General features: G+C 39.9%; 1 protein-coding gene across 1 annotated transcript in view; it reads right to left on the bottom strand.

Moving 5' to 3' along the window:
• Positions 1-6279: 6279 nt before the first annotated feature.
• LOC129253411 (uncharacterized) overlaps positions 6280-24646 on the bottom strand; it is a 63560-nt gene continuing 45193 nt past the window's right edge. Inside the window, exons 2-3 of the mRNA XM_054891777.1 lie at positions 9030-10967; positions 6280-6429 (exon numbers count right to left, since the gene is read on the bottom strand). Coding sequence (XP_054747752.1) covers positions 6280-6429; positions 9030-10499 — 1620 coding nt within the window. The 5' untranslated portion in view covers positions 10500-10967. The remainder of the gene's footprint in view (positions 6430-9029; positions 10968-24646) is intronic.

The raw sequence follows: 24646 nt of genomic DNA, 5'->3' as shown, positions 1-24646 counted from the left end.
CGCAAAAAATATAATGTGTAAGGAAGGAAGGTAGTTTACTTCGTCGTACCTTTTCTTGGTACCCAAATATTAAATTAACAAATTTATTTCATTCGTTAAGCCACAGTAAAATTTCACACCTTACTCCCGCAGGGAAAACAGCTAAGGCAAATAAAAATGTGAAAAAGTTTGTTTGTATGCATGAAAGATTACACAAAATGCATGCACACCCATACAAATACAGCAGACACCAAAAGATGCCGAAAGCAATCAACGATGTGTTGGTGAACAAAAATTAAAGACAAGAAAAAAAGACATAAATGTCTGAAATTAGTAGACAAAATTGAGGAGTGAAAATTTTGAAGTTTAAAACAATACCAGGAATCATGGAGGCATGCATGCGTCGTCTGTGGTTATGAAAGGCGATCGAAGGCACGTTTGTGAAAGAGTTGCCAGCGTGAGGAGAGCAGGAGCTGCAGCAACACCGACATAAATACAGGGCGGCGAAATCAGCAGCAACTGCAGCTACAGCAAAGTAACTAACACTTGGCATGAGCAGAGTAAGCCAACGAACAACAGCAGACGTTCTTGCGCCAAGCCGAGAGGGATATCGCAGCTAAAACACCACTAATACATATTCACTTATATATAGAACCTGACAAGCCAAAGGATTTACTGGCGTTGTTGGAGCGTAGTAAAAAATGTATAATTATAAAAGGAAAAAATAAATATGCAATTAACTATACACTTTTGAGAACAGTTGGCAGTCGATAGTCCTTAGCGGCATGTAAATTTGGGTTGTTTTGAAAACCTAAAGCCGATCCATTCAAATACCGGACAGAGGTGTACTTAGCCTTCATTGTTTAAAATCACAAACCACCAAATGCGAAACGAAAAGGAGCCATCGTTTTGCGTGAAACGAGCAACATAATTAAGTCACCAATCGGACTTCGTAGCAAAACTAGCAGTAGTTGAACTTTTATGCCATTCTAGACACAACCCAAGGCTCGTGAGCTCGATAACCGCTTACGCGACTTTAACCGGCACCAGTGGGTACACCAAGCGAGAGCGAGCTAATGTGATAAGGCCAAGCAACCCGGGTAGCTGGCTGTGCGTTGGTTTCGGGACCTGCCACGTAAAAATCACGCCCAATGAAGTCTCGGATGAGAACTATTTTGAGGTGATTACCCCATTCTAAAAAAAGAGCTCCTCCATGTGATTCCCCTGGAAAGTATTCCACCAAGAGCGAGAGTATCGACTAGAATAGTCTTCATGCCACGCTTCTAAAAATTAACATGCAACATTACATGTGATGTGCGTTCGATGTGTTGACGTATAGCTTACTTGTCAAAGAGCAGCACACAGGTATCAAAAACAGCTCCATATTAGCTCTGCTCAGAGACAACGCAACGAGGAGTCGGTCATACATTTTCATGTCTAAACGCAATAGTCTGGTCCCCGAATTAGTTTGGTAAAAAAGTATTATCAGAAGAAATGTTATACTTAAAGGATGTTACGCTGCGGAACTTTCATAAGCATTTTTCCTGAATCGTGGCTACACCCTCCTCAATGACGCGGCAGTAATCCAGCAGCATCTGTGACGAAGCTTAAACATTTAAGTGCGACAAAATTAATTGCTTGAATTCATTAAACCGCTGAGCGTTAATATTTCAACATCACTTTAAGTTCGAATTAGCATTGAAATATCATAAAAGAGAAATGCCCACCTGTTAGTGTGTTTTCCTACAGGGCAGTTTTAGTGCCTTATTACCCCTACTGATACAGTACTTAGTTAAAGATAAATTTATAGGTATGTAGATGTAAATATTGCACGTTAAGGTAAATACGAATGTTAGTCAATGAAAACGCGTGGGGAAGGAAGTGATTGTGAATTGCACTATACTGTGTTGATGTGGCCTTTGACTTTGTTGCACACATTTATGTTGCACAGTGAAACCTCTCCTAACGGACACCCCATCTCCATTGGGCAGAGGAGTTGGGGGAGTTTCAGTTACTTACATAAATACTAAATGGGAAAAGGGAGCTCTCCGCATAAAGTGCGATGTTTTCCCATGCATACCTTTAGTTCGGTTTACGCAGTGAATTCGTACTATTATTTCTGGACTACGTTCAAAGAATATCGAAATAATTTTTCTACCTCATAATACGAGTTCAGTTTTCCAGCCTCAGATGGTGATTCAAAATTTAAAAATTTATTATCGAAACCTTAACGTTCAGCATTTCTTGGTAAGCTTCGAGACTGGCTTGACTAAACAAAGGTTCAAACGTAAACCATAAAAACTGTTTCCAAAAAGCAGGGTTTGACAAAAAGAGATGTGCCAACTGAGTTCGAGCACGACGATGACTGTCCGCTAGCAAAGCTGGCTTCGTTATTTGAGTTATAAAAAATCCTTGTGGACTATAACTTAATTCAAATTGTTATGAATTTATGACATACATGGACCGAAAATCTAAATTCTGGGTTGGATTTTGTTACTAATGAAAACATGGAAACTATTGTCCATCATAGTACTGGCTCTGAGAGTATTACCGAAGAATCCAATGGAAATTTCGCAAACAAAACGGGTTCGAATGCAGTTTGAAACTTAAAGCAATTTTACAGCAATCACTTTACTGCTTTCGAATTGTTAAAAAAGCTGGAAAGATAAAGCCAATATTGTTGCGCCGCTTTTAAAAATATACCGTCGCCTTTTATACCATTCGCTGTAACAGAGCACTGCCGTTCGTCGCTCTACCTATTATATATTCCCCTTCGTTCTATCTACATATCGTATACTCCCCTTCGCTGAGTCGAAACTGGTACGCTCTCACTTAATTCATTTCTGTAACTGTCAATTGTGAGCAAATGGAAGCAAAGTTCCACGGGCATGTTGTATTTTTTCTTAAAAGAGTAAGTACCACCATACACATTTTTGTTTGAATGATATAATATAATGTTTTTTATTTAAATAAGAAATAATATTCAATTATTTAAAAAAAATTAAAAGTTCTAAAATAAGCTACCGTCCCCTTGAGCGCACAAAAGTTTACTGACGGTGAGTGGAGGTTTCACTGTATACTGTATATACTCGCATATACAAACACACATATACATACATATATATATTTAGTTCTTGGTCACTACCTTTCGTATGTTATTGTTGTTGCAGTTGCGTGCTGTTATCGTTTTTATTGCTGTTTGAAGGTAATAAAAATTGAGCACACGTGATTCATTTGCCAACAACAAACAAATAAACAACCAACCAACCAAACTGATGAACGAACGAACGAATGGATTGGGGAAATGGAAATGTTGGAGCGCAGCAACCGCCATTAGGCGCAATAAAAACATAAATCTTATTATTAGAAGTCACTAATCTGTATAGAGATATAGAATACCCTTTTTTATAGACATTCATTAAGCTTATTCAGTCATTCAGCAATTCAGCGCCTTACCCATTTAGCAGCGGAAAATCAAATATAGGTTTAGCGAGCATTTAAGCGCAGTCATAAAATGAAATTATGCGGCCAATTAGTCGTCGGGTAGTGTCGGTTCGCATTTGTGTTAAGTCAAGTTGAAGATTAACAAATATTTACGCAAGGAGCCCGCATTTGGTAATAAACGTAAAAAAATTGCCAAAAGTTTGTCGGAAAGAGAAGAGACAGAGACAAAGGTGAAAAATTGCAATAAAATATTTTTTTATTTTTGTTTTGATTTATTTTTTTTTATAAAGTAATTGGTGCTACCTTGTCGACCATCTCGAGCGGGAATAGCTTAACAAAACAGACTTCACCACACTGCTACTTAGGGCATTTACTTTTAGGCGCGCTAATGAAAGATGGAACCAAAGCACACTCACACTTTGTCGCATAGCAAGAAAACCGAGACCGCAAAGGGAAGAAAAACGAACGCCAGGTATGAACTTTCCTAAAAGAGATGATAAGTGTACACTTGAGCTCACGCAACTGGCTCACTTTATCCCTTCACAATATTCGCAATATTTTTCATGGTACATTTTTTTCTTTAATATTTTATAAATCTATATTTACTCTGATAGCCAGGCGGCCATAGCCATCATTGCACGCGAATGCCGGCCAAATTTCTTAACGAGTTGACGAAATATTATATTTCCGCTTCATTTGATGTGGGTGCCAGAGCATAGTGACATAACAGCATAACAGGGTATAGTAAGGCAGACAGATTAGCAAGAGAAGGCACTACCGCTCGTCTCCCTCCGGGTATGGAGATTGTAGGGGTATACCCCTCTCAACTTACGAGCTGCGTGGTATAAGCAGCGTTGGCCCTTCAGCCAACACAAAATGGGTTGCTCGTGCGGCATGTAATGCCACAAAAAGAATTTGGCCAACATGGGACGTCAGGCGCTCAAAGGCGCTTAGCGGTCAAGGAAAAACGTCTCTTTGTTTTAATTGCTTTGATCACAGGTCACTGTCTCATAGGTCGACGTTCTCAAAGATTGAATGTACCTTATTTCGACTATTGGAGAAGCTGCAAGAATGAGAATGAGGAAGAGTCTGTCACTAGGTTTAGATACTTTAGCTCATCGTTCTTGAACGCTACTGATGACCTTTCAGATAAAAGTGCCAGCCAGATCAATGGGCTAGCACTTAGAACAAAATGGTTTGACGAGGAGTAGCAGGCGGACGATGACAACATCCGCCGAGGTGTCACTTGGAGTGCTTGAGAGAAAGATTCTGCGGAAGATTTTTGGAGCTTTGCACGTTAGCGGCGACGTGTATCGCAGGCAATGGAACAATGAACTGTAAGAGAATTACGACGACATAGACATAGCGCAGCGAATAAAGATTCAGCGGCTACGTTGGCTGAGTGACGGCGACCGAATGGATGTAAACGCTCCGGCTGTTAAAGTATTCGATGCGGTACCAGCTGGTGGTAGCAGACGAAGAGAAATACGTCCTCTGCGTTCGAAAGTTCAGGGGGAGAAGTACTTGGCTTCACTTGATGTGTCCAACTGGCGTCGGTTAACACGAGAAAGAAACGACTGGCGCGATTTGTTAAACTCGGCACAAAATCGCTTAGATGGTTATCGCGCCAAACAAAGAAGAAGAAGAAGAGCAGGTAAACTGTTACGTGGTATCACAATGGATCCGCAACGGGCTAATTGAGTTAGTTTAAAAACCGGCTGCCATTTCTACCTTATAAAAATATAATCCATAGTATAACAAAAACCTTGTAAAGTTAACAAAAACCTTGAACCTATAACAAAAACCTTGAAGTTACAAAATTCATAAAAATTTAAAAAATCTAAATTACCATCAAAATTGCCAACCTTTTAATGAGAACTTCTAGAAAAAATTTTGGGTATGCAATTTGATAGCTCATTAAATTTTAATATAATAAAGTGTAAGATGAAAATTGCTTAAAAATCGCGTTGAATTTTTGGAATTTTTCTTCTGCATATGATTTTGAGAATTTTCTTCCATATAAAAAACCGGCTCTGAAGTCTGCTACCGACGTCGTGCAAACCCAACTTATTTGGAAGCTGGCTCTAGTAGATGCGTCCAAAATAGGATAAGACAAGAACAAGGAAATTACTAGTATCAGAAAAAAGGCAACCCGCCGAAAGGTTCAAATGTAAGACTGCCCATTAGGAAAAGGGTCGTACATGAATGATGTTTTCCCAAGCCTAAGAAACCGAGACGAGACTTTGATGATAAAACGATGACACAAAAAATAAGATAAACCAACATTTGCGATTTTCGGGTGATCTGAAGCTCATTGAAACGTTTTTTTTGGCGCGAGAAATCGGCAATCAACTCTACTGCAAGAGCCTGCAATGTGATGAATTCACAGTTTTTTTGCGCGAGTCACGGCAGACTCCTTATGACTAATCGGCTGTTGGTCGCTTGAACAAATTTTGACACTAAGCCACTCATTCACACCACTCATAAACACAAAAAACGCGCACGTGTAATTGAAATTAAGCCATGGGAATTAATGTATAAAAAATTCTTCCGTGTGCGTGTGAGTTTGTTGGGCACAAACATGAAAAAAATCAAACAACTTAATGTAGTTGTGTGCTCAAATGTATTCAACAAGCGGACAAATCCGGTTTTTAATGGAAAAACATTATCAAGTGGGGGTGGAAAATGGGATAAGGCTCATTAGAGATAAAGAAAATTCGGAACCAAATGCAGCAGTACCCCATCAGCTGGCGTAGTGTGAGAAAAATTTACCATTTACATTCAAATGGGATTCTCAAAATAAAGAAAAATGTTCGGCGATTACAAATTGACAGGTCAGTTTTTTTCTTTCTATTTTTAACGTTTTCCATCCTTGTGGGTGGTACGTATGCGAGCGCTCTTGAAGCTCTTACTCATCACACACGCCGCCGCATTGCTGGACACAAATTCTGGCAGCTGAGCGCCGTTAAAAGCAACTACACACAGCTGCGACTGTGACTTATGTGACTGCGTATGGCACGTAAAAATGGTTAAATCATGATTGTCCATAATTTGTTAAGCATACAAAGCAATGGCGTGGCTTTGTACTGAAAATGACCCCTTTGTGCGTTGATTTGAGGTTATGTGTGATTTGAACTTCTACGCCGCTCAACAGGGGCGGAGTGGCGCGCACACCAATCATTACGAAGACTAATTGCACAAAGTCAATAAATTACAAGGTTGTATATTCGGTGCAGATAAATGATTGTAACACCTCAGCGGCATCGCCTACTTATGAACGCATTAATTGTGGCAATTTACGTACTCGTCATTTGTAAACGCATCGGAAATGTTCTTATCAGGAGCTTAACTTTGATTGAATAATAGACAAATGATTATTGCTTGCAAGAGTGTAATAAATGAAAAGGCGCAACGGAAATGAAAATGTACAAGCCTTGAGCGGCAACGAAGCGGAAACCACAAAACATTCGGAGCAATCCAAGAGGATAGGGTCAAGTGCCGTCTGTTCGATTGATTGCTCTCGCTTGCAGGATTATCATCAAGTTTGGTGTTGAGTGTGGAATTAAAATACAACACTGATGCCACATGTTTCGTTGATGAAGAGCCGGTTTGGGTGGGTGCGGACTTAATCGATTATACGCAAAATGGCTTAAACCAATGGAAAAATTTGGAAGTATCACCTGATCAAAAAGTTCCCGGAATAAGCGCCAGGTGATGCTCTAAGTCAACTGATTTGAGTTCTGTTTTTTCTTTTTTGTTAGGTTGCCACATCTGTGATTAACATTCCTATCAAATTTTGGCATTTATAAAAATTACGCCGTCTTGAGTAAATCTAGCTCTGCACGTGTTTTCGAATTTTCACAGTTTTGAAAATGCATTTGAATTTGGAACAACGAGTTCGTATTAACTTTAGCGTTTCACACGAAAATCTTGGGAAACTGTTTCGGTAATAAAACTCTAGCAGAAACAGTTTACGAGTGCAAAGAACGCTTCATGGAATGGAACCCACTTACAGCGAAAGGAAGAGCGCTTGGCAGGCCAAGGGAAAGACCTGGAAAAGAACTGCGGATCGCACAACGGCTCAAATCGGGTTAAGCAGAAGGCAGGTGTAGGCGTTATCAAGTAATCAGAGATGACGCGTAGGTGTTGCTGGTGCTGATAATGAATGCTTCAAAAGAAGTTGCGAGTGCATCGAGAATGACGAACGTTCAGACAGTCCGTTCACAAAGAAAACTGGTAGAAACTTCAATAAAATCAAAGAAAAGTTGATCAATAATCGCAAATTAACCATCAGCGAGCTGACAGAGGACTTGAACATTGCTAACCGATCCGTGCACGACATTCTAGTTAATGATTTGAACGGAATCGCGTTAATATCGCCAAAGACATGATTTCCAAGGCTGAATCCGACCTAACATCCATCAAACGCATCATTACTGGAGACGGGATGTGGGTTTATGAGTACGACACGCAATCCAGACTTCAGGCGAATGAGTGGAGAGCTCCGAGTCAACCCACGACTCTACGTCACCATTTCTAGCAATACTGGGCTTCCGTATTTTGGCCTACGAGCGATTTTCGCAGATCAGCCAAATCAAACTTAACCTAACATTATTCGCCACTATTAATTTTCACGTTTTTGTAAGTGCTTTTTTAAAGTGCGTAAGTTGTAATTAAATAAACACTTAAAAAGGAAGAATTTTTTGAAATTTAAGAATTTTTTTTTTTTACTAAATACAACTTATTTCTCTTACTTCTTTGCGTTTCTCATTTAATTTTAATAATTTTTTTATCCAAACACAGTTCTTTCCCCTACAAAAACCGTATATACTCAAATTTGAAATTTTGAGCAAATTCAACAAAGAAATTCAACAAATTTTCATCAAAATTTTACACTTTTCAATCAGAATTTTTAGAAAAACTTTGGGCTTGCAGTTGCACTGTCTATTGAATTTTGTATAGTGCAATTTTTAAGCGGCTGAAAAATCGCGTTAATTTTTGACAATTGTTTTCGGTGACGGTGTTGGGTGTGTTCTTCCATATAAAAAATGTCGAGCATTTTAGAGAGTTGGGCTGAGCAGTGAATAGTGAGAGCATCTCGAAATTTAATCTCCTATCTATTCTTTGTTCTATCTATTCAACCCCATCGAAAAACTCTCCATTTCGTAGACCTGCGCATCTTTGGATCACCTCGATGGCAACACTGGAAGGTCTCGTCAATCGAAGCAGAATTCAGTGATGCTGATACACCACCAGAAGAGTCGACAAATAAGTAATATTTTACTACGAATTACAACACAAATCACCAGACACTGAGCAAATAAATAATAAAGATGCAATCAAAATACAAAGACTATACAGACTCAACCGAATTCAGCAGAGAAAAACAAATCTTAATGGTGCATGAAGCACCGTCGAACGTTCGCTGTAACCAGATACAGATGTACGTATGTACGCCACCTTTTTTTTGTTTTTCCCCCATTCTTTTGTATCACAAAAACGCAAATAAAATAATAGTTTTGGGAAAGGCAGCTAATTTATAAAACATGAACAGTCGATTGAAAAAAAAAGTAGAAAAAATATAAAAAATATTTGCAAAGACTCACCCGTAGCTGCCAAATTTGCATCTCTTGCAAAATATTCTCCATGTTGTCGCTGCTTTGTCCCTGGCCATTGGCGTTGTTCGCCTCCGTGTTTTTGGGAGCAGCAGCAGCAGCAGCGCTATTTTCCTTCGTAGCAGCAACCACGTCGGTTGCAGATTTTTTCACACGCGCAACAACACTTGTACCGGCTGCCAGACGTTCACCCTCCACAATATCGACACCACCGCCGTCGGGGGCAGCAACAACTGGGTCATTGATTTTTTGGCAGGTGGGAGCGTCACTGATCGCGTCAGTTATGCTGGTTGTGACTGTGGATGCCGCAGCAGCCGCAATAGATGCAGCTATGGTGCGATAACAACGCTTCGGTGTATTCGAGGCATTCGCATCGATCTTCGTTGAGATACCACTTTTTGTTGTGTCTTTGTTGGTGGCGGCCGACGTAACGATCAGTGGTGAAGCCGTTGGTGCGTCAGTAGCCGTTTTGTGCTTTATTTGTGCTCCATTTTTCGCATCGTCAACAAAATTGCACGCTATCTCTTCATTCACATCATTATTCTCAGCAGCGAGTCGCCGCACTGATTCCTTCGCCATCACTTGCGCTTCAGTATTTTCCGCATCCGGGGTTTCAATTGCATTCCCCTTCGCAACAATCGAGTTGTCGTCTGCAATGGTGTTGGGGAAGAGATCATAGAGCGTGACATTGGGCTTGCCACAACAGCGACACAATTCCATCTCATTGCATTCCCAATTATCGCCTTCCGCTGTCAATAATGGCTGTGGCTGTGGCTTAGTGTCGGTGGTGTTATCAATAACGACGGCGGCCGTGGCGGTGGCGGTGGCAATAGTGGCACTAGTGGCGGCGGCCTCTTGGACTGTGGAGTCACCATTGCCGTTGCTTTTGCCGTCGCCATTACCCTCTGGGGTTGCCATATCTGTCATTTGTACGTCGCTGGCCTCTGTATCTTTTATATTTGTTATTATCTCGCTTGTTGATGCTCGCGCTGGTGCTGCTGTTGCTGTTGCTGTAGCTGTTGTTCCCGCTACGGCGGCTGTGCTATCTGCTGTTTCAATATTTGTTTTGTTTTTGGTATTGCCCATTGTGTTTGTTGTTGCTGCTGTTTCAATTGTTATTGCTTCTGTTTCAGATTTTGTTGCTATTATTATTGGCGCTTCATTACGCTGTTGCTGTTGCCGTAGCTGCTCTTCACCAACGACGACGACGACAACTTGTACATTTTTGTCGCTTTCGTGGAATTCGTCGGTGGCATCAGCGTCCGTTGTTTTTATTACGTTTATTACGTTTATGGTTGTTGTTGTTAATTCTGTTGTTTTAGCACTCACAGTAGTGGTAGTTGCATTATTTGTGGTTTCTCTGCTCCTTACTGTCGCGATCGTTGGGGCTCCCTCAGCTAAAATCGTGGCATTGGGTGCGCCGTCAACGCTGTTCATTTCTGATTCCGCCGATCTTCTCATGCACTTAGTATTTCACTTTTTTGCAATAATGTTTATAGTATTGAATTGTTGTTGCTACTGTTTGCATGCACACTCACAGGCAACGTTTATTTATTAATGGACGTTTTTTATTTTATTTTTTTGTTTTTAGTAATATTTCTTTTGTTATTCACGCACTTTTGGGGTATTTGTGGTCGACCTCATTTGTTGTATTATTTTATGAATTTCCTACTTGAGCGCTACGTCGTGGCGTATACCGATCGCACTGGCTGGCTGATAAATCTTAATTTTTGCTACACTCACTTCTGCATTATTTTTTAATTGAACTCATTCAGTTGGATATTTTTATGCGGTCTTTTTAAGTCCACGTTTTTAGTTTTTCTGCTTTTTCATTTGAATTTCAACTCATATTTCACTTCACTCAAATGCGCTGCCTAAGGTATTGGAGGCGCTCCTCTTTTCGCTTGCTGTAACAGTTGTTGTTTCAATCTGAAAACAAATAAAAGTATAGAAAAGACGGTTAATGAGTGGTTTAAGTGAAGGCTGTAGGTGATGTGTAGTGTAATTGTGTTTGCACGCGTGCAGCGTTTAAGGAATTAAAAACAAAAAAAAAACGAAAAACAATCAGCACGAAAAAGGTAAGGCGAATACAATGCAACCTCATGGGACTCCCAGAGGTCTTAGGTATCAGAATCGATAAATTGATCTGGCCAAATGGAAATAAAAACGAAAGAATGCGCGCAAGTGACAGGTAAGCGGCGAGTCAAGTCGATTAAGTGGCGTTGGCGACAAATCAGGTAGATTTTGCGCATTGTGCACTGTGGTGTAATGCTGATGAATCTTTTCTTGATAAATTGGGTCCACTACCGCTAACGGTGTATTGTATCGGTGATTAAATTCGATGACAAACGGACTTTGTATTTGGAAAACTATCCATCATAGTTTGATCTAGATTTCAAAACAAACCAAAAAAAATTATGCCTTGAAGCTAGCAAAAGTATTCGTACCAGTGTGCGCACAGTAATGTTGTTGTTGTTGTAACAGCTTACTAACCCCGTCAATGCAATGTACTTATCGGTCGTCTTCGTCTGGCTCATCTAACGGTAGGTCCAGGAAACGTGCTGTTTCGACAGGTTGGTTCCAGAGGGAGCGGGGCGTTAGGTGTATGAACTTGAGAGGGCATGTGAATAGGTGGTTAGTATCGTGTGGAGTGCCTTCACATGCTAGACATATGTTGGGTATGTCGGGGTCGGTTTGGGATAGGTAGAACTTTAGTCTGCTACAGTATCCAGAAAGTAATTGTGCCAAATTATGCATGTCTCTCGGTGTAGCTGAAGATTTTCATCCGCAATAGATGATCGTTGAACTCCGAAGACGGCATTCAGAGGTCGGGAGTTTAGGAAGGTGGTGTCTCCCGATGAATGTCATTCAACGTCTGTCTGAATACTGTCCAGTCCAGTAGTTTTAGGTGCGTTTTATCCTGGATCTATTCCGAATAGTTGCAGCAATGCCTCCTGACGCAGCTCAGGCTCAAGCAGATGTCTACTGAGGTGAAACCTTTGGTAGCACCCAAACAGAAACTTTTAGCTGAGCATTTTATTGCGCTCTTTGACGGGAAGCATTAGAGCCTCATTGTGTAGGTGTCGTAGGGAGGACATGAGGAGGCATCCCGAAAGCTGTCCTGATTGCAGTATTTTGGCATATCTGATATCATAATCTAGTGTGAATCATTAGTTCCAGGCGATCAGACAGGCGCAGCATAGTTCAGAACCGGTCGGCCAATTGCTTTAAATGTATCCAGCAAAGTTTCTTTGCCTGTGCTCCAAGTACTGTCGGCGAGCGGCAAGTACTGTCGGCGAGAGAGCAAACTATCAAAGGTGACTCCCAAAATTTTTTTTGATTGTTTACTGCCAGGGTTAGTGTGTCATCGGCTTTGATCTTAAGCTCTAGCTTGACCTCCTTTGTCCAGGTGATAAATAGGGTTGCCGTAGATTTAGGGGGGCAGTTGGAGATTACTCGCAGTGAAAAAGCGAAAAAGGCTGGTGAGGTATTCGAGCAGTGCACTCTACCTCTGCTGTACATTTATAAAAGGTTTTCCAATCAGGTGTTATTTTGAATAGCCCGCTATTTCGGTATATGTCACTTTTGAAGCTGTCATTTTTTGATATTTGACAAGTAAAAACTACGCCATTAATAAAAATGGAACGATACACGCTTAAACAACGCATTATGCATTAAAATTCACTATACGTTTATTTTCAACAAGACGGCAGTGCAACGAAACCATTGACTGAATATCAAAATAACACCTCTTATTGGAAAACCCACTACATTCCATACGAATAACTGTTCTTGGCTGCAGGAGTGAGAATCGAATTGAGACTCTATTCACTGCTGGTTGCGATTTTTTCTGCATATGATGCCATTTCCTTGATTTGCTCGTGTATCTGCAACAAATTCGAGCACGCCTTCCGCCTAGTTCACCATGACCGATTTATTTTCGAGTTGTTTAATCAGGAAACAGCCCATTACGTATGTAGTTTAATTAAACTTTTGGTTTGTGACAATCTGAATTTACCAAATGCGGAGCTAACATAAACATCCTTTCCTCCCCCGTGCAGTCCCACGTTGAAGTCATCAAAAACTCGATTAGTAGCAATCCTTGTTCACATCGCCTCTCACTGCCTTTGAGGCGTGATCGCAAATGCGCGAGTTATTCAAAACTTTCGGAGTGAGTTGCAATACTCGGCCGCTCTCTAATCATAAATCCAACTTGAATTTTGCGCTACTTTAAAATCCAACTGCAATAGACATATTTGGCTTGCCCCTTTCATTCACTCCCTTGCTTGGTTCTGATGTCAGCATTTGTCTTCACATGAACAAAGAAGTGCCACCAATTTCCTTGCTTTTGTCTCCGCTGTGCAAAACATTTCCCGCGAATGGACATAACACAGCTGGTGGTGCTAGACCTCCTCTGCATTTTCTACATTAAAAATATCAAATGGGTAGAGAATTAGTTTCGGTGCCAATTATCCCTTACAAGACAAAATGAAGGGGCGCACCTTTTCTAAGTCATCTAAAATTATTTCAGCAATTTAGTTATAATTTCAGGAAATTGAGAGGTTACTGGAACAACTCATGAAAGGTTGTGTGTGTATTTTAGCTAATCCTGTGGGTACTCAAAAAAAGAAAAGAGAAAAAAAAAACGATGTTGCAAACATTATGATCTAGCCCATGTAACTGTATGCATACATACATACATACATACCACCGTGGCGTGCATTTCATTCTTATATTTTTTTCCTTTGCACTCACTGGCCATACGACACAGCAGATAAGTAGTGCGAATGTTTCGATGAACCACTTAAGATTTTGCTATCACTTTTTGTAGGTATGTACACACTTTATTACCCTCGAAAGGTATGTAGTTCGTGTTTGTCATGCCTGTGCCATTATTTTCCCACTTTTGTTGCGCTCCGACGTTTAAAGTTCAATGATTACGACACTTTTATTTATTAGTTTTTTCAATTTTTTTGTAGGTAGATATTTTTCCCTCCAAATACATTTGAAGTCACTTTCGTATTGCAACAACGACAATAACCGTTATTATCGCTTTGAATTGGTAATTCCTTTCCAACACATTTCCTTATCAGCGTTGATAGCTTTCGATGATTACATATTCGTCGATTACATAAACATATGAATATACACATACATACTAGAAATTGGCGCCGATAACCGACGGCTTCAGACTCTTAAAGTATTAAGTTAGTATTATTGCACTTTGTAAGCTATTTATTTATTGCAATTCTTGAATAAATTTCAAACTTTTCATTCTTTTCAAACTTCATAATCGAGTTTGTTTGTATGCCTACATATGTGTTTGTAAAAGCTCATCTTCCGACGGTACAAATTCATGTTCGTAATCTAACTACGTACGCCCGAAATCGCTACAAATTTACATCTCAAAATATAAGCTTTAATCCGTTACGCGCTTACAATACATTTGCACATTTTTATTTAAATTTCTTAGTTAGCGACGCGTCAATGTTTCCGGTACAAAAAAACCCGGCGGCACGTGATAAATTTCAAAAACGGCGGCGTTAACGCCAATACATACATACCGCTGTTTATATGTATTGTAAATACATTTTATAATTTTCCACCCCACTTTTTTAGTATTTAACTGCTAACGACATACTTACTTTTTGCCCCACGCCGACGGCATTCGTAGCTAACACAATCAACTTTTTTCAATGAACACTCAAATGTGTATTCATTCATAACTGTGACGTAGAATTCATCAACTACAGCCCATTGTGCTTGCGCGCAACAGCTTAACTCGTTCAAAAATCGACGTACAAGCAGACTGGCGGATAAACGATAAAATCAAAATCGGGCAAGTGACAGCAAAGAGGCTGCATACATACATATGTATGTATGTGTGTGTATGTATGCAAGCCATACTGGTCGAAGGCGTAGATTATTACATGATTAGTCATTGCTTAGTTATTTCGGGAGGGGGTTTTCCATTTTTACTTTTATGCCCATCTTACAAACTACCCACTCCAAGGCACCTGCGAGCTATAACACATCGATACATGAGAGAGAAATTCCTTTCATGTTTCGGCCGATTGCCAAACTATGCGCTTTGCATACCGTTTGCTGCTGCTGCTGCTGCATGCTTTCTTCTACTTCTAAATTTGTTTACACCCGAAGGTTATTAGTATAACCGACACGTTCACGTCCTTCGTCACAACACGTTTTGCCCGCGCGACGAACAATAATATAATCGCACACTATGCCAGTCACACGCAGCTACACAAGAAAATTCGACCCATACCAGCTACACGAATGGCATCTACATATATATGGATGTATGTATGTGTGTAGATAGTTTATAGAGATAACAAGCGAACGCTGCTGCTGCTGCTGCTATCAAAGCCAAAGCAACAAAGCACACAAGTAAATGTATAAAAACAATGTCATCAACACACAACATAGCAGGTCATCTGCAGGGTGTAAATGTAAACAGCTCGGAAGGAGGAAACGAATAGATAGAAAAGTTACTAAAAATAATACATACGAATATGTCGACTTGCACTGCCAACAAAAACTCTATCGACCAGAATAGTCGTTTTGTTAGACGTCGGTGTTGGTGTTTTTGGGTCGTTCGTTTTTAAAAGAGTTGACGTCGGTGGTGTGATGCCGTTGACCCCGAACGCCACACATTCTACCCATGTAGAACGCAGCTATTCGAGCTATGATTTTGTAAGGCTCACTACAACAACAACAACTGCGCAAGTAACAGCATCATCGGCTTTGTTCTTGTCACACAAGAGAGTTGTACATTTTTGTCATATTAAAATTCACTATGTCAAATAAGATCTAATTACTTTTGTGACACCGCAAACATTCATATTTCACTTGAACAATAAACTTCAGCACGCAGCGCAGCAGCATAGCATAACTGCAATGCGCTGACAGGGTTAAGTGTTCAATTTCAATCAATCACAATTTGCACTACGCACACGTTAAATGACTTGCACAAAATCGCGAGAGTGACGCCAATGTTAGCTGCTGAGACACCCACCCACACACTGTCAACGGAATGAAAAATAAACAATCGCTGTCAAATTGAACGGATGAGTGCGAGTGCAACGAAAATATCAATAGATGCTGACAGCGGCGGTGTATTTAACAGAATTTTAAGAATTTACTTAGCAATTCAGAGTCAAACAACTAAATATACTCGTACATACATACGAAGTGGAAATAGAAATCGAAATAATTCTAAAGCTGACAATGGAATTGTAGCGCGCATAAGCGCTGCGTAAATTAAAACCAAACATTTGGGACAAATCTGCATAACAGGCTATGCAGCAGCAACTCACACACAACACAAAACACAGCGTAAATCGACAAATAACTCGATACGAGTTAACTCTATCACTTGATTTTCTGATTTTATTTCCTTTTTTCTTTGTTTCGTATTTTAAAGCTACATCGTGAATGGATAAAATAGCAGCTTCGTGCGACCGCATTATGCCGTTAAAAAACGATAAACTCATACACTTGAAAGCGGACACTTGCTCATGGCCCCCGAGTGGCTCTGCCGACAGCATTCGTTCTCAAAAACAGCAATAACACACACACTGCTGATATCAGTGCAGTCGCCGCAACTGCGAAATTACCGGCGCTTACGCGTTTTGTAACAATACCATTGCCGACGCGATTGAATGAACAAAAACAAAAAACTCCACTGCATGTATGTATGTATGTATGTTTCTTGTTAGAAAAATTATATTTTCTTGTACGCAATCCGGATTATTTCGGCATCGAAAAAAAGGAATAATAAAAAAACAGAAAAACAAAAGCCTCCGGATTATGTTGTATATCCCGCATTTTATTGTTTAAGCACTGCGTAACGTTTTTCGCTTTTACTTGATTGCATTTTAAATTGAAGCGATAATAGTTTTATTCCATTTTCACTTGCGCACAAATGCGGCTACATGACACTGATATGTTTGCAAGAAGCCAAAACACATTTCAAATTATTACTTTTTGTTTTTTTAGTATTAAAAATTAACACCGAAATAAATATTGCATTTTCTGATTTTGATTACTTTTTGTGTACATACATTTTGAAAACCGTGACTGTTTAACTTCACCATGCTTGATTGCCGCTTGCCGACAACAACGTTTTGTATTACCGCATCTTTCAAGAAAGTCATCTGTACACGCCGCCACACCTTGCCTGAGCAAACAAATGGCACTCCTAAGCGCATACCCAGCTAAAGTCTAAGATTTTCCCACCCCACTTCAATACAGAGGCTCGGCCACCAGCGGAAAAATATTCAACGCCTCACCAATCGAAGTAATAAAAAAAATAAATAAATAAATAATAATAAGAAAATGAAAAATCTCCCGCCATGTTTTGCTGCTCTATGCACTATTTGCCCCGTTGAAGCAAATTGGAACCAAAAAAAGCGCACACACGCAAGGAAGAAACTTTTATAAGAAACGAATCACCGAATTCACAGAGCTTTTTCCAATTACTAACACGAGTAAACGCGATAACAACGAGTAGGTATGCAGTACCTTTTAAACAATGTCGGTTTAAAATCGTTTTCGGCGTTTGATACCAGTACCGACCGACAGCGCTGACGACGTTGAGGCCTTCTTTATGCCGAGATGACTGGTTGTGCTTTTTGTTGTCTTCCTATTAGTTGTTGCTAATGTGCGACGCCTTCGCGTGCGATTTGCATACGCGAGACCGCCGCTAGCGTCAACCATCATTTGTATGCCCAAGCTGCGCATACACATTCACACAAATGGATATTTCCATAGGCACTTCAGGTTTTCACCGCGCCAACCCGCCGCTCACAAACACCAGCCACTGTGCCAGTGTGCACTCCACTCTAGCTCCATGACTTTCCCTTTCCTTCGTTTAATTTCTTACCTTCTACAATTTCGCTGAATAGCCAAATCTTGTAAGCTGTCGGCAGGAAGGGGCGGCAGGGAAGGTGACTAGTTTACTGAAGGCCATGGAGCCCATTGGTTGTTGGTCGCCGATTTTTCTACTCGTCTTATTTGTTTTTGATGCCCGTTATTCTGTTGTCGTTTTTTGTTTTTGTTATTCCTTTATTGCGATTGTTTGTGCTTTCATCATCAATTTCCAGTGAGTGCACTGGTTGGCAATATTGTTATTGCTGCAAAGCGAAATTCATTGAAAATTGATTTCGAAATCGTCCCCACACTCACTGCCGAGTTCACTCACTTGCTTTTATATTGATTTGTTATTTTTCGTATTTTACACTATTTATTATTTTTATTTATGCACGTACACCACTTCAATTCGTATCACTTTTCGCAATAGGATATTTTTTATAGCACCCATCCGGTTTTTTAACGTTTTCGATTTCGCTCAATGTAACCTAATTGCGTTGGATAGAGCTTTAAAACACTGTGTGCGTATAGTTAGAGTGCGTGCATTGACTCCCTCTACTTCATCACTTCACTTTATATCTCCTTCTTGGCCAACAGGGATCACACGTCCGAGAAATTGTTGTTTTGTGTAACCATACGACTAGCCACGCGTGCTGCGCCTAAGTATGACTTACCATCAGACCTTCCCACCACCCACACGCGAATACTTGTTAAACACAACTAACCACAACTCACTCTACCACCCCATCGGCGCAGGCAAGAGCAGCACCCCCAGCCAAACTTCTAGTCACTTCAAATGTAACCCCACGTGCATGCACAAATATACGCGAGCGCCCACTCGACCGTCTCGAAGTTACACGAATAATTTAAATTTTCTTATTATTATTCGTACACACATACAAAACACCCTCTCCATCACCTTCGCAAAGTATTCCTCGACATGCCATTCCATTCAAATACCTAAATTCAACCACAGCTAACCAACAACTTACTCTTGGTTCACTTGGTCTATAGGCGTTGGTCTACACTTCACGACTAAAACTTGTATATTATGTACCGTACGCTTCTAAAGACGATTTGATACTAACTTCTGGCCACAGTCAGCTGAGACAATAAGGCAATGAAGCAATGAGGCTGTCGTCGGCTGGTGCTATCGCTCTTGTCGACGTCAACAGCGCTGTCAACGCCGGCGTTGAAATACTCATAACAACAACAGCATATCAACTCATTTTCGGCTCGATTTTTTGCAGCTCTCAGCTGTGTGGGCTCTCACAAGAGGAATGCCAGACTTATTCGGGGTTGTTTTAATTAATTTCTTGTACAAGAAAACCAAATTTCTCTGCGTTTATACATAAAATATATAATATTATTATAATTGCATATTTATAAATATATTTAGTTATATATGTATTTGTTTTTCAAAACGAAAGCTGAATTTTTAAGCTAAATTTCTCAGCTTTATTGATATTTGTTTTTGAATGAAAATCAAAAAAAAAAAAAAAACTCCCACAGGTCGTTCACAAATCCAGGCACTTTGAACAGTTTTATTCACGGCGCATCATTTAAGGGCTAGAGAAACAAAAATATTTGTTAGATATGTTTGTTTGTTAAAGCAAAGTAGAAAACAAAGATTGAATTCATTTTATTCTGGGCTGACAGCCACATGGACACGGCGAAAAAAAACACAAATCAGTTCATTTACCGATACAACCTTTAATATATTCGCTTTGTTTTTATTCTACATTTGTTTTTGTACTACGATAATTTGCCGTTTCATTGTATTCTCTATTTATGTGCGATTCGCCAAAAAATGTTCCCAGTCACCGTCTTACCTCAGTTTAGCCCTGTATGACTTCGGGCTATTAAATAAGCTAAAATGACTATATGCGGACCCTACTTTAAGTCCAAAGAAGTGTATAAACCTTAGTCGCTGTTTAGGAAATCGAGATTAGCAACAGTTTCTCAGGAGGATTACTTTGAAGTTCACCCCCTTCACCTGTTGCATTCGAAAAATAAATAAAGATTGTACAATTCATATGCAAAGTCACATTTCAATTTAAAGTAATTAAACTACTCCGAACGGCAACTGGTTTTTATAAAGAGCTTTTTCGTGGCAGAAATACACTCGATGGCTTGCCATTGCCTTCCGAGGTGCGACCACTATTAGAAAAAACTTGTTCTATCGTTTTACTGTTTCAGACACGGATATTCGAACCTACGCACTCCCGAATGGTAGTCACGCACCAACCTATTCGGCTATGGGGGCCGCCAAAATATACTTCACAGCATCATTTCTGTAGTCAGTCTTCATTTACTTTCAATGCAAAATGAAAGAATCTTTCTCAATACTTTACCGCTCTAGTTTTTCTTATTTCACTTAAAATTATCTATGTGAGAGATTTCTGAATATCAGCTTAGATTTTCCGCCGCAGATTGGTATTAATTTTTCAATTTAAAAAACGTGGTTGTATATCCTTCAGAGAAGTACTGAAGTGCAGCAATCTGGCATCTCTGTGTAGGCAAATGAGTACAAAAAGAAAAGAGCGAACTTACAGCTAAGCAAAACAGAGCACAATGCGCCCCAATGTGCACCGGCAACACACATTTGTACATAGTTATCGGGTACTTCGAGTAGTAGTTTTTGGCTCAAATGTTTGTTTAAGAGTATTTCGGTATGTGTGGCCGGCTAGGCCAACTAGTCAGTCCAACAGTCAGCCACTGATAGTAGTTATAGAGAGACAGCTATGTAGGATGAATATGTAGCACTCGAACTCATACTTCCCCATGCATGCATTGTATGAACACACACGCATTTATGCAAACACATGCATACATACATATATAACAATGTATTAAAGTATGAGTATTTGTGGAATCTGGCCCTCCATTGAGGTTGCCCGGGGCGCACACGCACGCACCATTGCTCACTGCAGCGACTAATTACACTAAAGTGCCGTTGATAAGCAACAGCAACAGCAACAGCAATGGCAATAGCAATAACAGCAGCAACAGCAGTTGCATCAACAGCTCAACGCATTGTTACAGCATCTCAAGTGATGGGACAGCCTCTTCTTGGTTGCATTGTTGTTAAGCTCATTCAATTGGGGGAATGCAACGGCATTAATGACGTTCGCGATACTGACGCGTTGTTGTACTGCAGTTCGGCCTCTGCCTACTCTGCCTACCAACACTTAATGAAAAGCACTCAACAATGTACAGTGTATTGGTTTCAAGTAGTGAGGAGCTACAAACGCGAAAGAACTTTGCAGATATGTATGTATGTGTGTACTGCGCATTACTGTATCAAACGTGGGAAAAATAGTGAATAAATATTAAAATCTTTATTTTTAATTCACTAAAACTGACCTTGAAATTGCTTACAATAATATTTCGAAGATAAACTGATACGGAAATCAATGTAATGGGCTTAAACGAAAAATAGATAAGTGAATATGTAGAAAAAGATTTACATGAATAACAATGAATGTAATGGCTTAAACAGAGTGGAAGTGGAAAACAAAAAGATAAAATTATAATTCAAAAAGACTAACGACTTTCATGAACGGTAACCGTACGAAAAATAATGGAAATAGAAGTTGTATGAAATTAACCAAAGAGAGGCTAAGTTGAAAAAAAGTTATAAAAGAACCAGAAATCGCATGAAAACAAGAAGATGCTTATTGAAAATGGAATCAATATAAATAGGCATATAAATAAATAAAAATTAAAACACACAAATACAATAAGTGGGGATTAAAAAGCCATTGAGTATGCAGAAAAAAATGAAAATAAAGTATACAGCATAGAAAACATTTAAATCCCATCGGCTAGTTAAAAAATAAAAAACTTAAGGACTCCATATTTTCTTATTGGGTGTGCAACTAAGTTTTAAAGGTTTTTTTTTCGATTTCAAAAATTTATTGTAAAAATTGGTACAACCTATTTTATCAAAAATACTGTCCATCACTAGCTATAACTTTTTCCCACTTCTCTGGTAATGCATGGATTCCGTCCCAATAAAACTGCTCGCTTTTGGAGGCGAAGAACTCATCAAGCCAATTTTGGATACCTTCAACCGAAGTGAAACGCACTCCCGTAAGGGCATTCTGCATCGACCGGAACAAATGGTAATCTGATGGTGCAAGATCTGGGCTATAAGGCGGGTGGGGTAGAACTTTCCATCCGCTACCATCGAGATAGGTTTTGACCACTTGTGCGACATGCGGCCGAGCATTGTCATGATGAAAGATCAATGTCTCATGTCTGGTTTCCCATTCCGGACGTTTTTCCGCAATTGCTCGCTTCAATCGCTTAAGTTGTTGTCTGCAGAGTGCTCCGTTTATCGCCTCATATTTTTCTTATCATTTAAATACGAGTATGTGCATTATTGTTTTCTTACAAAAGCAGGACCATACCGTACTATGATGCTTCTGAGCGGTAGAATTCTGTCGTGAGAGGTTTTTCATGGTAGGAATGTATTCGGAAAGATCAGGTGGAGAAGGACTTGATGTTTCCAACTGGCGCTGGTTAGCATGAGAAAGAAACGACTGGCGGCTTTGTTTAACTCGGCCAAAATCGCTTAAGCAACAGAGAAAGAATAGGAAGAAGAATGTTTGTGGATTTTTTCAATAATATCCGCCTTCGATTCGCCACCTCTTTGCCCGCTATCTCTGGGCTCTGTTCACTTTCCCTTTCAAGAGAGTGTTGACAGAGCACGAGTATCACAAGTAACGAGTGGAAGCAACAAATGTTTACCTGTATGAACGCGGTTTTATTAATATTTAATCATTAAGAGCTTCCAAGCAAATGTAATTTTTGACAGCTCTTTTCCAGTGCTGGTTGCTTGGTTGATTAAAGTGGTGATTCATTCAGAATCCAACTAGCCCTTTCGCACCATTTTGTTGCCACATCCTTGCTACCTACTTGTTTAATGAGAGCATGTTTAGAGCATGACTATATCCAGTCTGTGCGGTGTAAGAACCTTATTAGGTTGTTGACTTCTAAGCCAGACATTCTATCCTTTCATAAGGCAGGACGTTTACAGAGGAAATGGAAAATGGTTTCCTTTTTCTCTGGTTGTTTATAACCGGCAAATCAAAAACCAGTTATGACTGCCGTGAGTCTTCAAGCGTCCCGTCGTTTCATATTTATCAGTACTGATATTTGTTCGAGGTTTTAGATAAGCCATAACGCTAATTTTACATGCCCCCTGGTCCCTTCAGCTACAATTCGCAACTTGGAGGTAATTTAGGGAAATTGCATTATTGATTGTATCCAGTGATGTGAATGCCAATTCTGCCAGTTCGACCGCTTTTTCATTACCTTCAATGTTCCGATGTCCCGGGAACCAGATTAAGGTCACTTTATGGTTTTCGCTCAAGGTATTAAGGCTATTCCTACCTTGTTCTACCAGTTTAGAGGCTGTTGTAGCGGAATCCAGTGCTTGGATTGCAGCTTGGCTATCCGAAAGAATAGCGACATTGCACTTAAAAGAGAAATCTGCGATTAGTAACCTACAAGCTTCCCTAATTGCCAGTACTTCCGCCTGAAAAATACTGCACGCATTCTTCGAGGTTTGCACTTCGAGCTCATGGTCTTTTATGCCCCACTGCAGGCATTAGGAAGACGTACAGATTTTTCAATTCAAAGTCTATAGAAATACATACCTGCTCCAACACTGTATAGACTTTAGTATCAAAGATGTTTAGTGAGAATCCCTTACTCCATGCCTGTAGTGCTACCAATATTTGTTTATTTATACCCGCTGCTTCATCTACTTGTCACTTGCTAAAGCTTGACGAAACGAAGAGACCTAATATTTAACCTTTTCATCGTGGTATATTTTGAATGCTTCGCGATCTGTGGCTTCAGTACCTTGTAACATATAGTCGGTTCTCATGATGCGTTAGCGAATACTCATTTATTCACATTTATGGATGTACTCGCATGTATGCATGCATCTACTCCCATTATGACAAAATTAAAATGAATGAAACAAAGCCTTGAAACCTCGATATATTGTGAAATTTGTCAGTATTTGGGTTGTTTTTATTTTTATAATTTCCAATGATTTTCACTCCATTTAATGTCATCTAATTATAGCCATTGATTTTTTTCATTATTTTTACAATCTAAACTCTGCATTGTACCCCGATGTGAGAGCACTTTCACAGCGCAATTGTGACTCAATGTGGCTTATTTACACACTCATTTACTCCCGCCGGCAGATGTCGAATAATAAGAGTGCTCAAATACCGCGAGTATTATGCGCCGGATGTATGCGATATAACATGTAATATACACAGGACAATAGGCAGAGTAGACGACGACGACGACGACGACGGCAACAACAACAACTACAACAACGACTTCGAGTCGTGGAATTGTTGAGCAAAAGCAACAACGGCAGTAACAGCAAAGTAATCAGCAAGCAAGAAAAAGCGCCTACAGGCGCATCAGTCGACTGGCTGTCTGGTGGATGAGTGCGAATACCCACTGCACTATACCACATTGTACTACTCATCCTACATGCACCATGCAAGTCAATGTAATTTTTTTATATTCATATTTAGGTGCATATATATGCATGCATGTAAATATAATATAAGCAGATACATATGAAGATATGTACGTGAGGCTCGTTGCACGACCGACCGAACAACATTTCGACCGACCCATCAACTCATCAAAATCGGGCAAAATGCGCAGGAGCCGAAGCG

Source organism: Anastrepha obliqua, chromosome 1 (assembly GCF_027943255.1).
Source record: "Anastrepha obliqua isolate idAnaObli1 chromosome 1, idAnaObli1_1.0, whole genome shotgun sequence".
NCBI classification, from domain to species: domain Eukaryota; kingdom Metazoa; phylum Arthropoda; class Insecta; order Diptera; family Tephritidae; genus Anastrepha; species Anastrepha obliqua.
The sequence above is the reverse complement of the archived record's forward strand: the minus strand, read 5'-3'. Positions and strand labels throughout refer to the sequence as shown.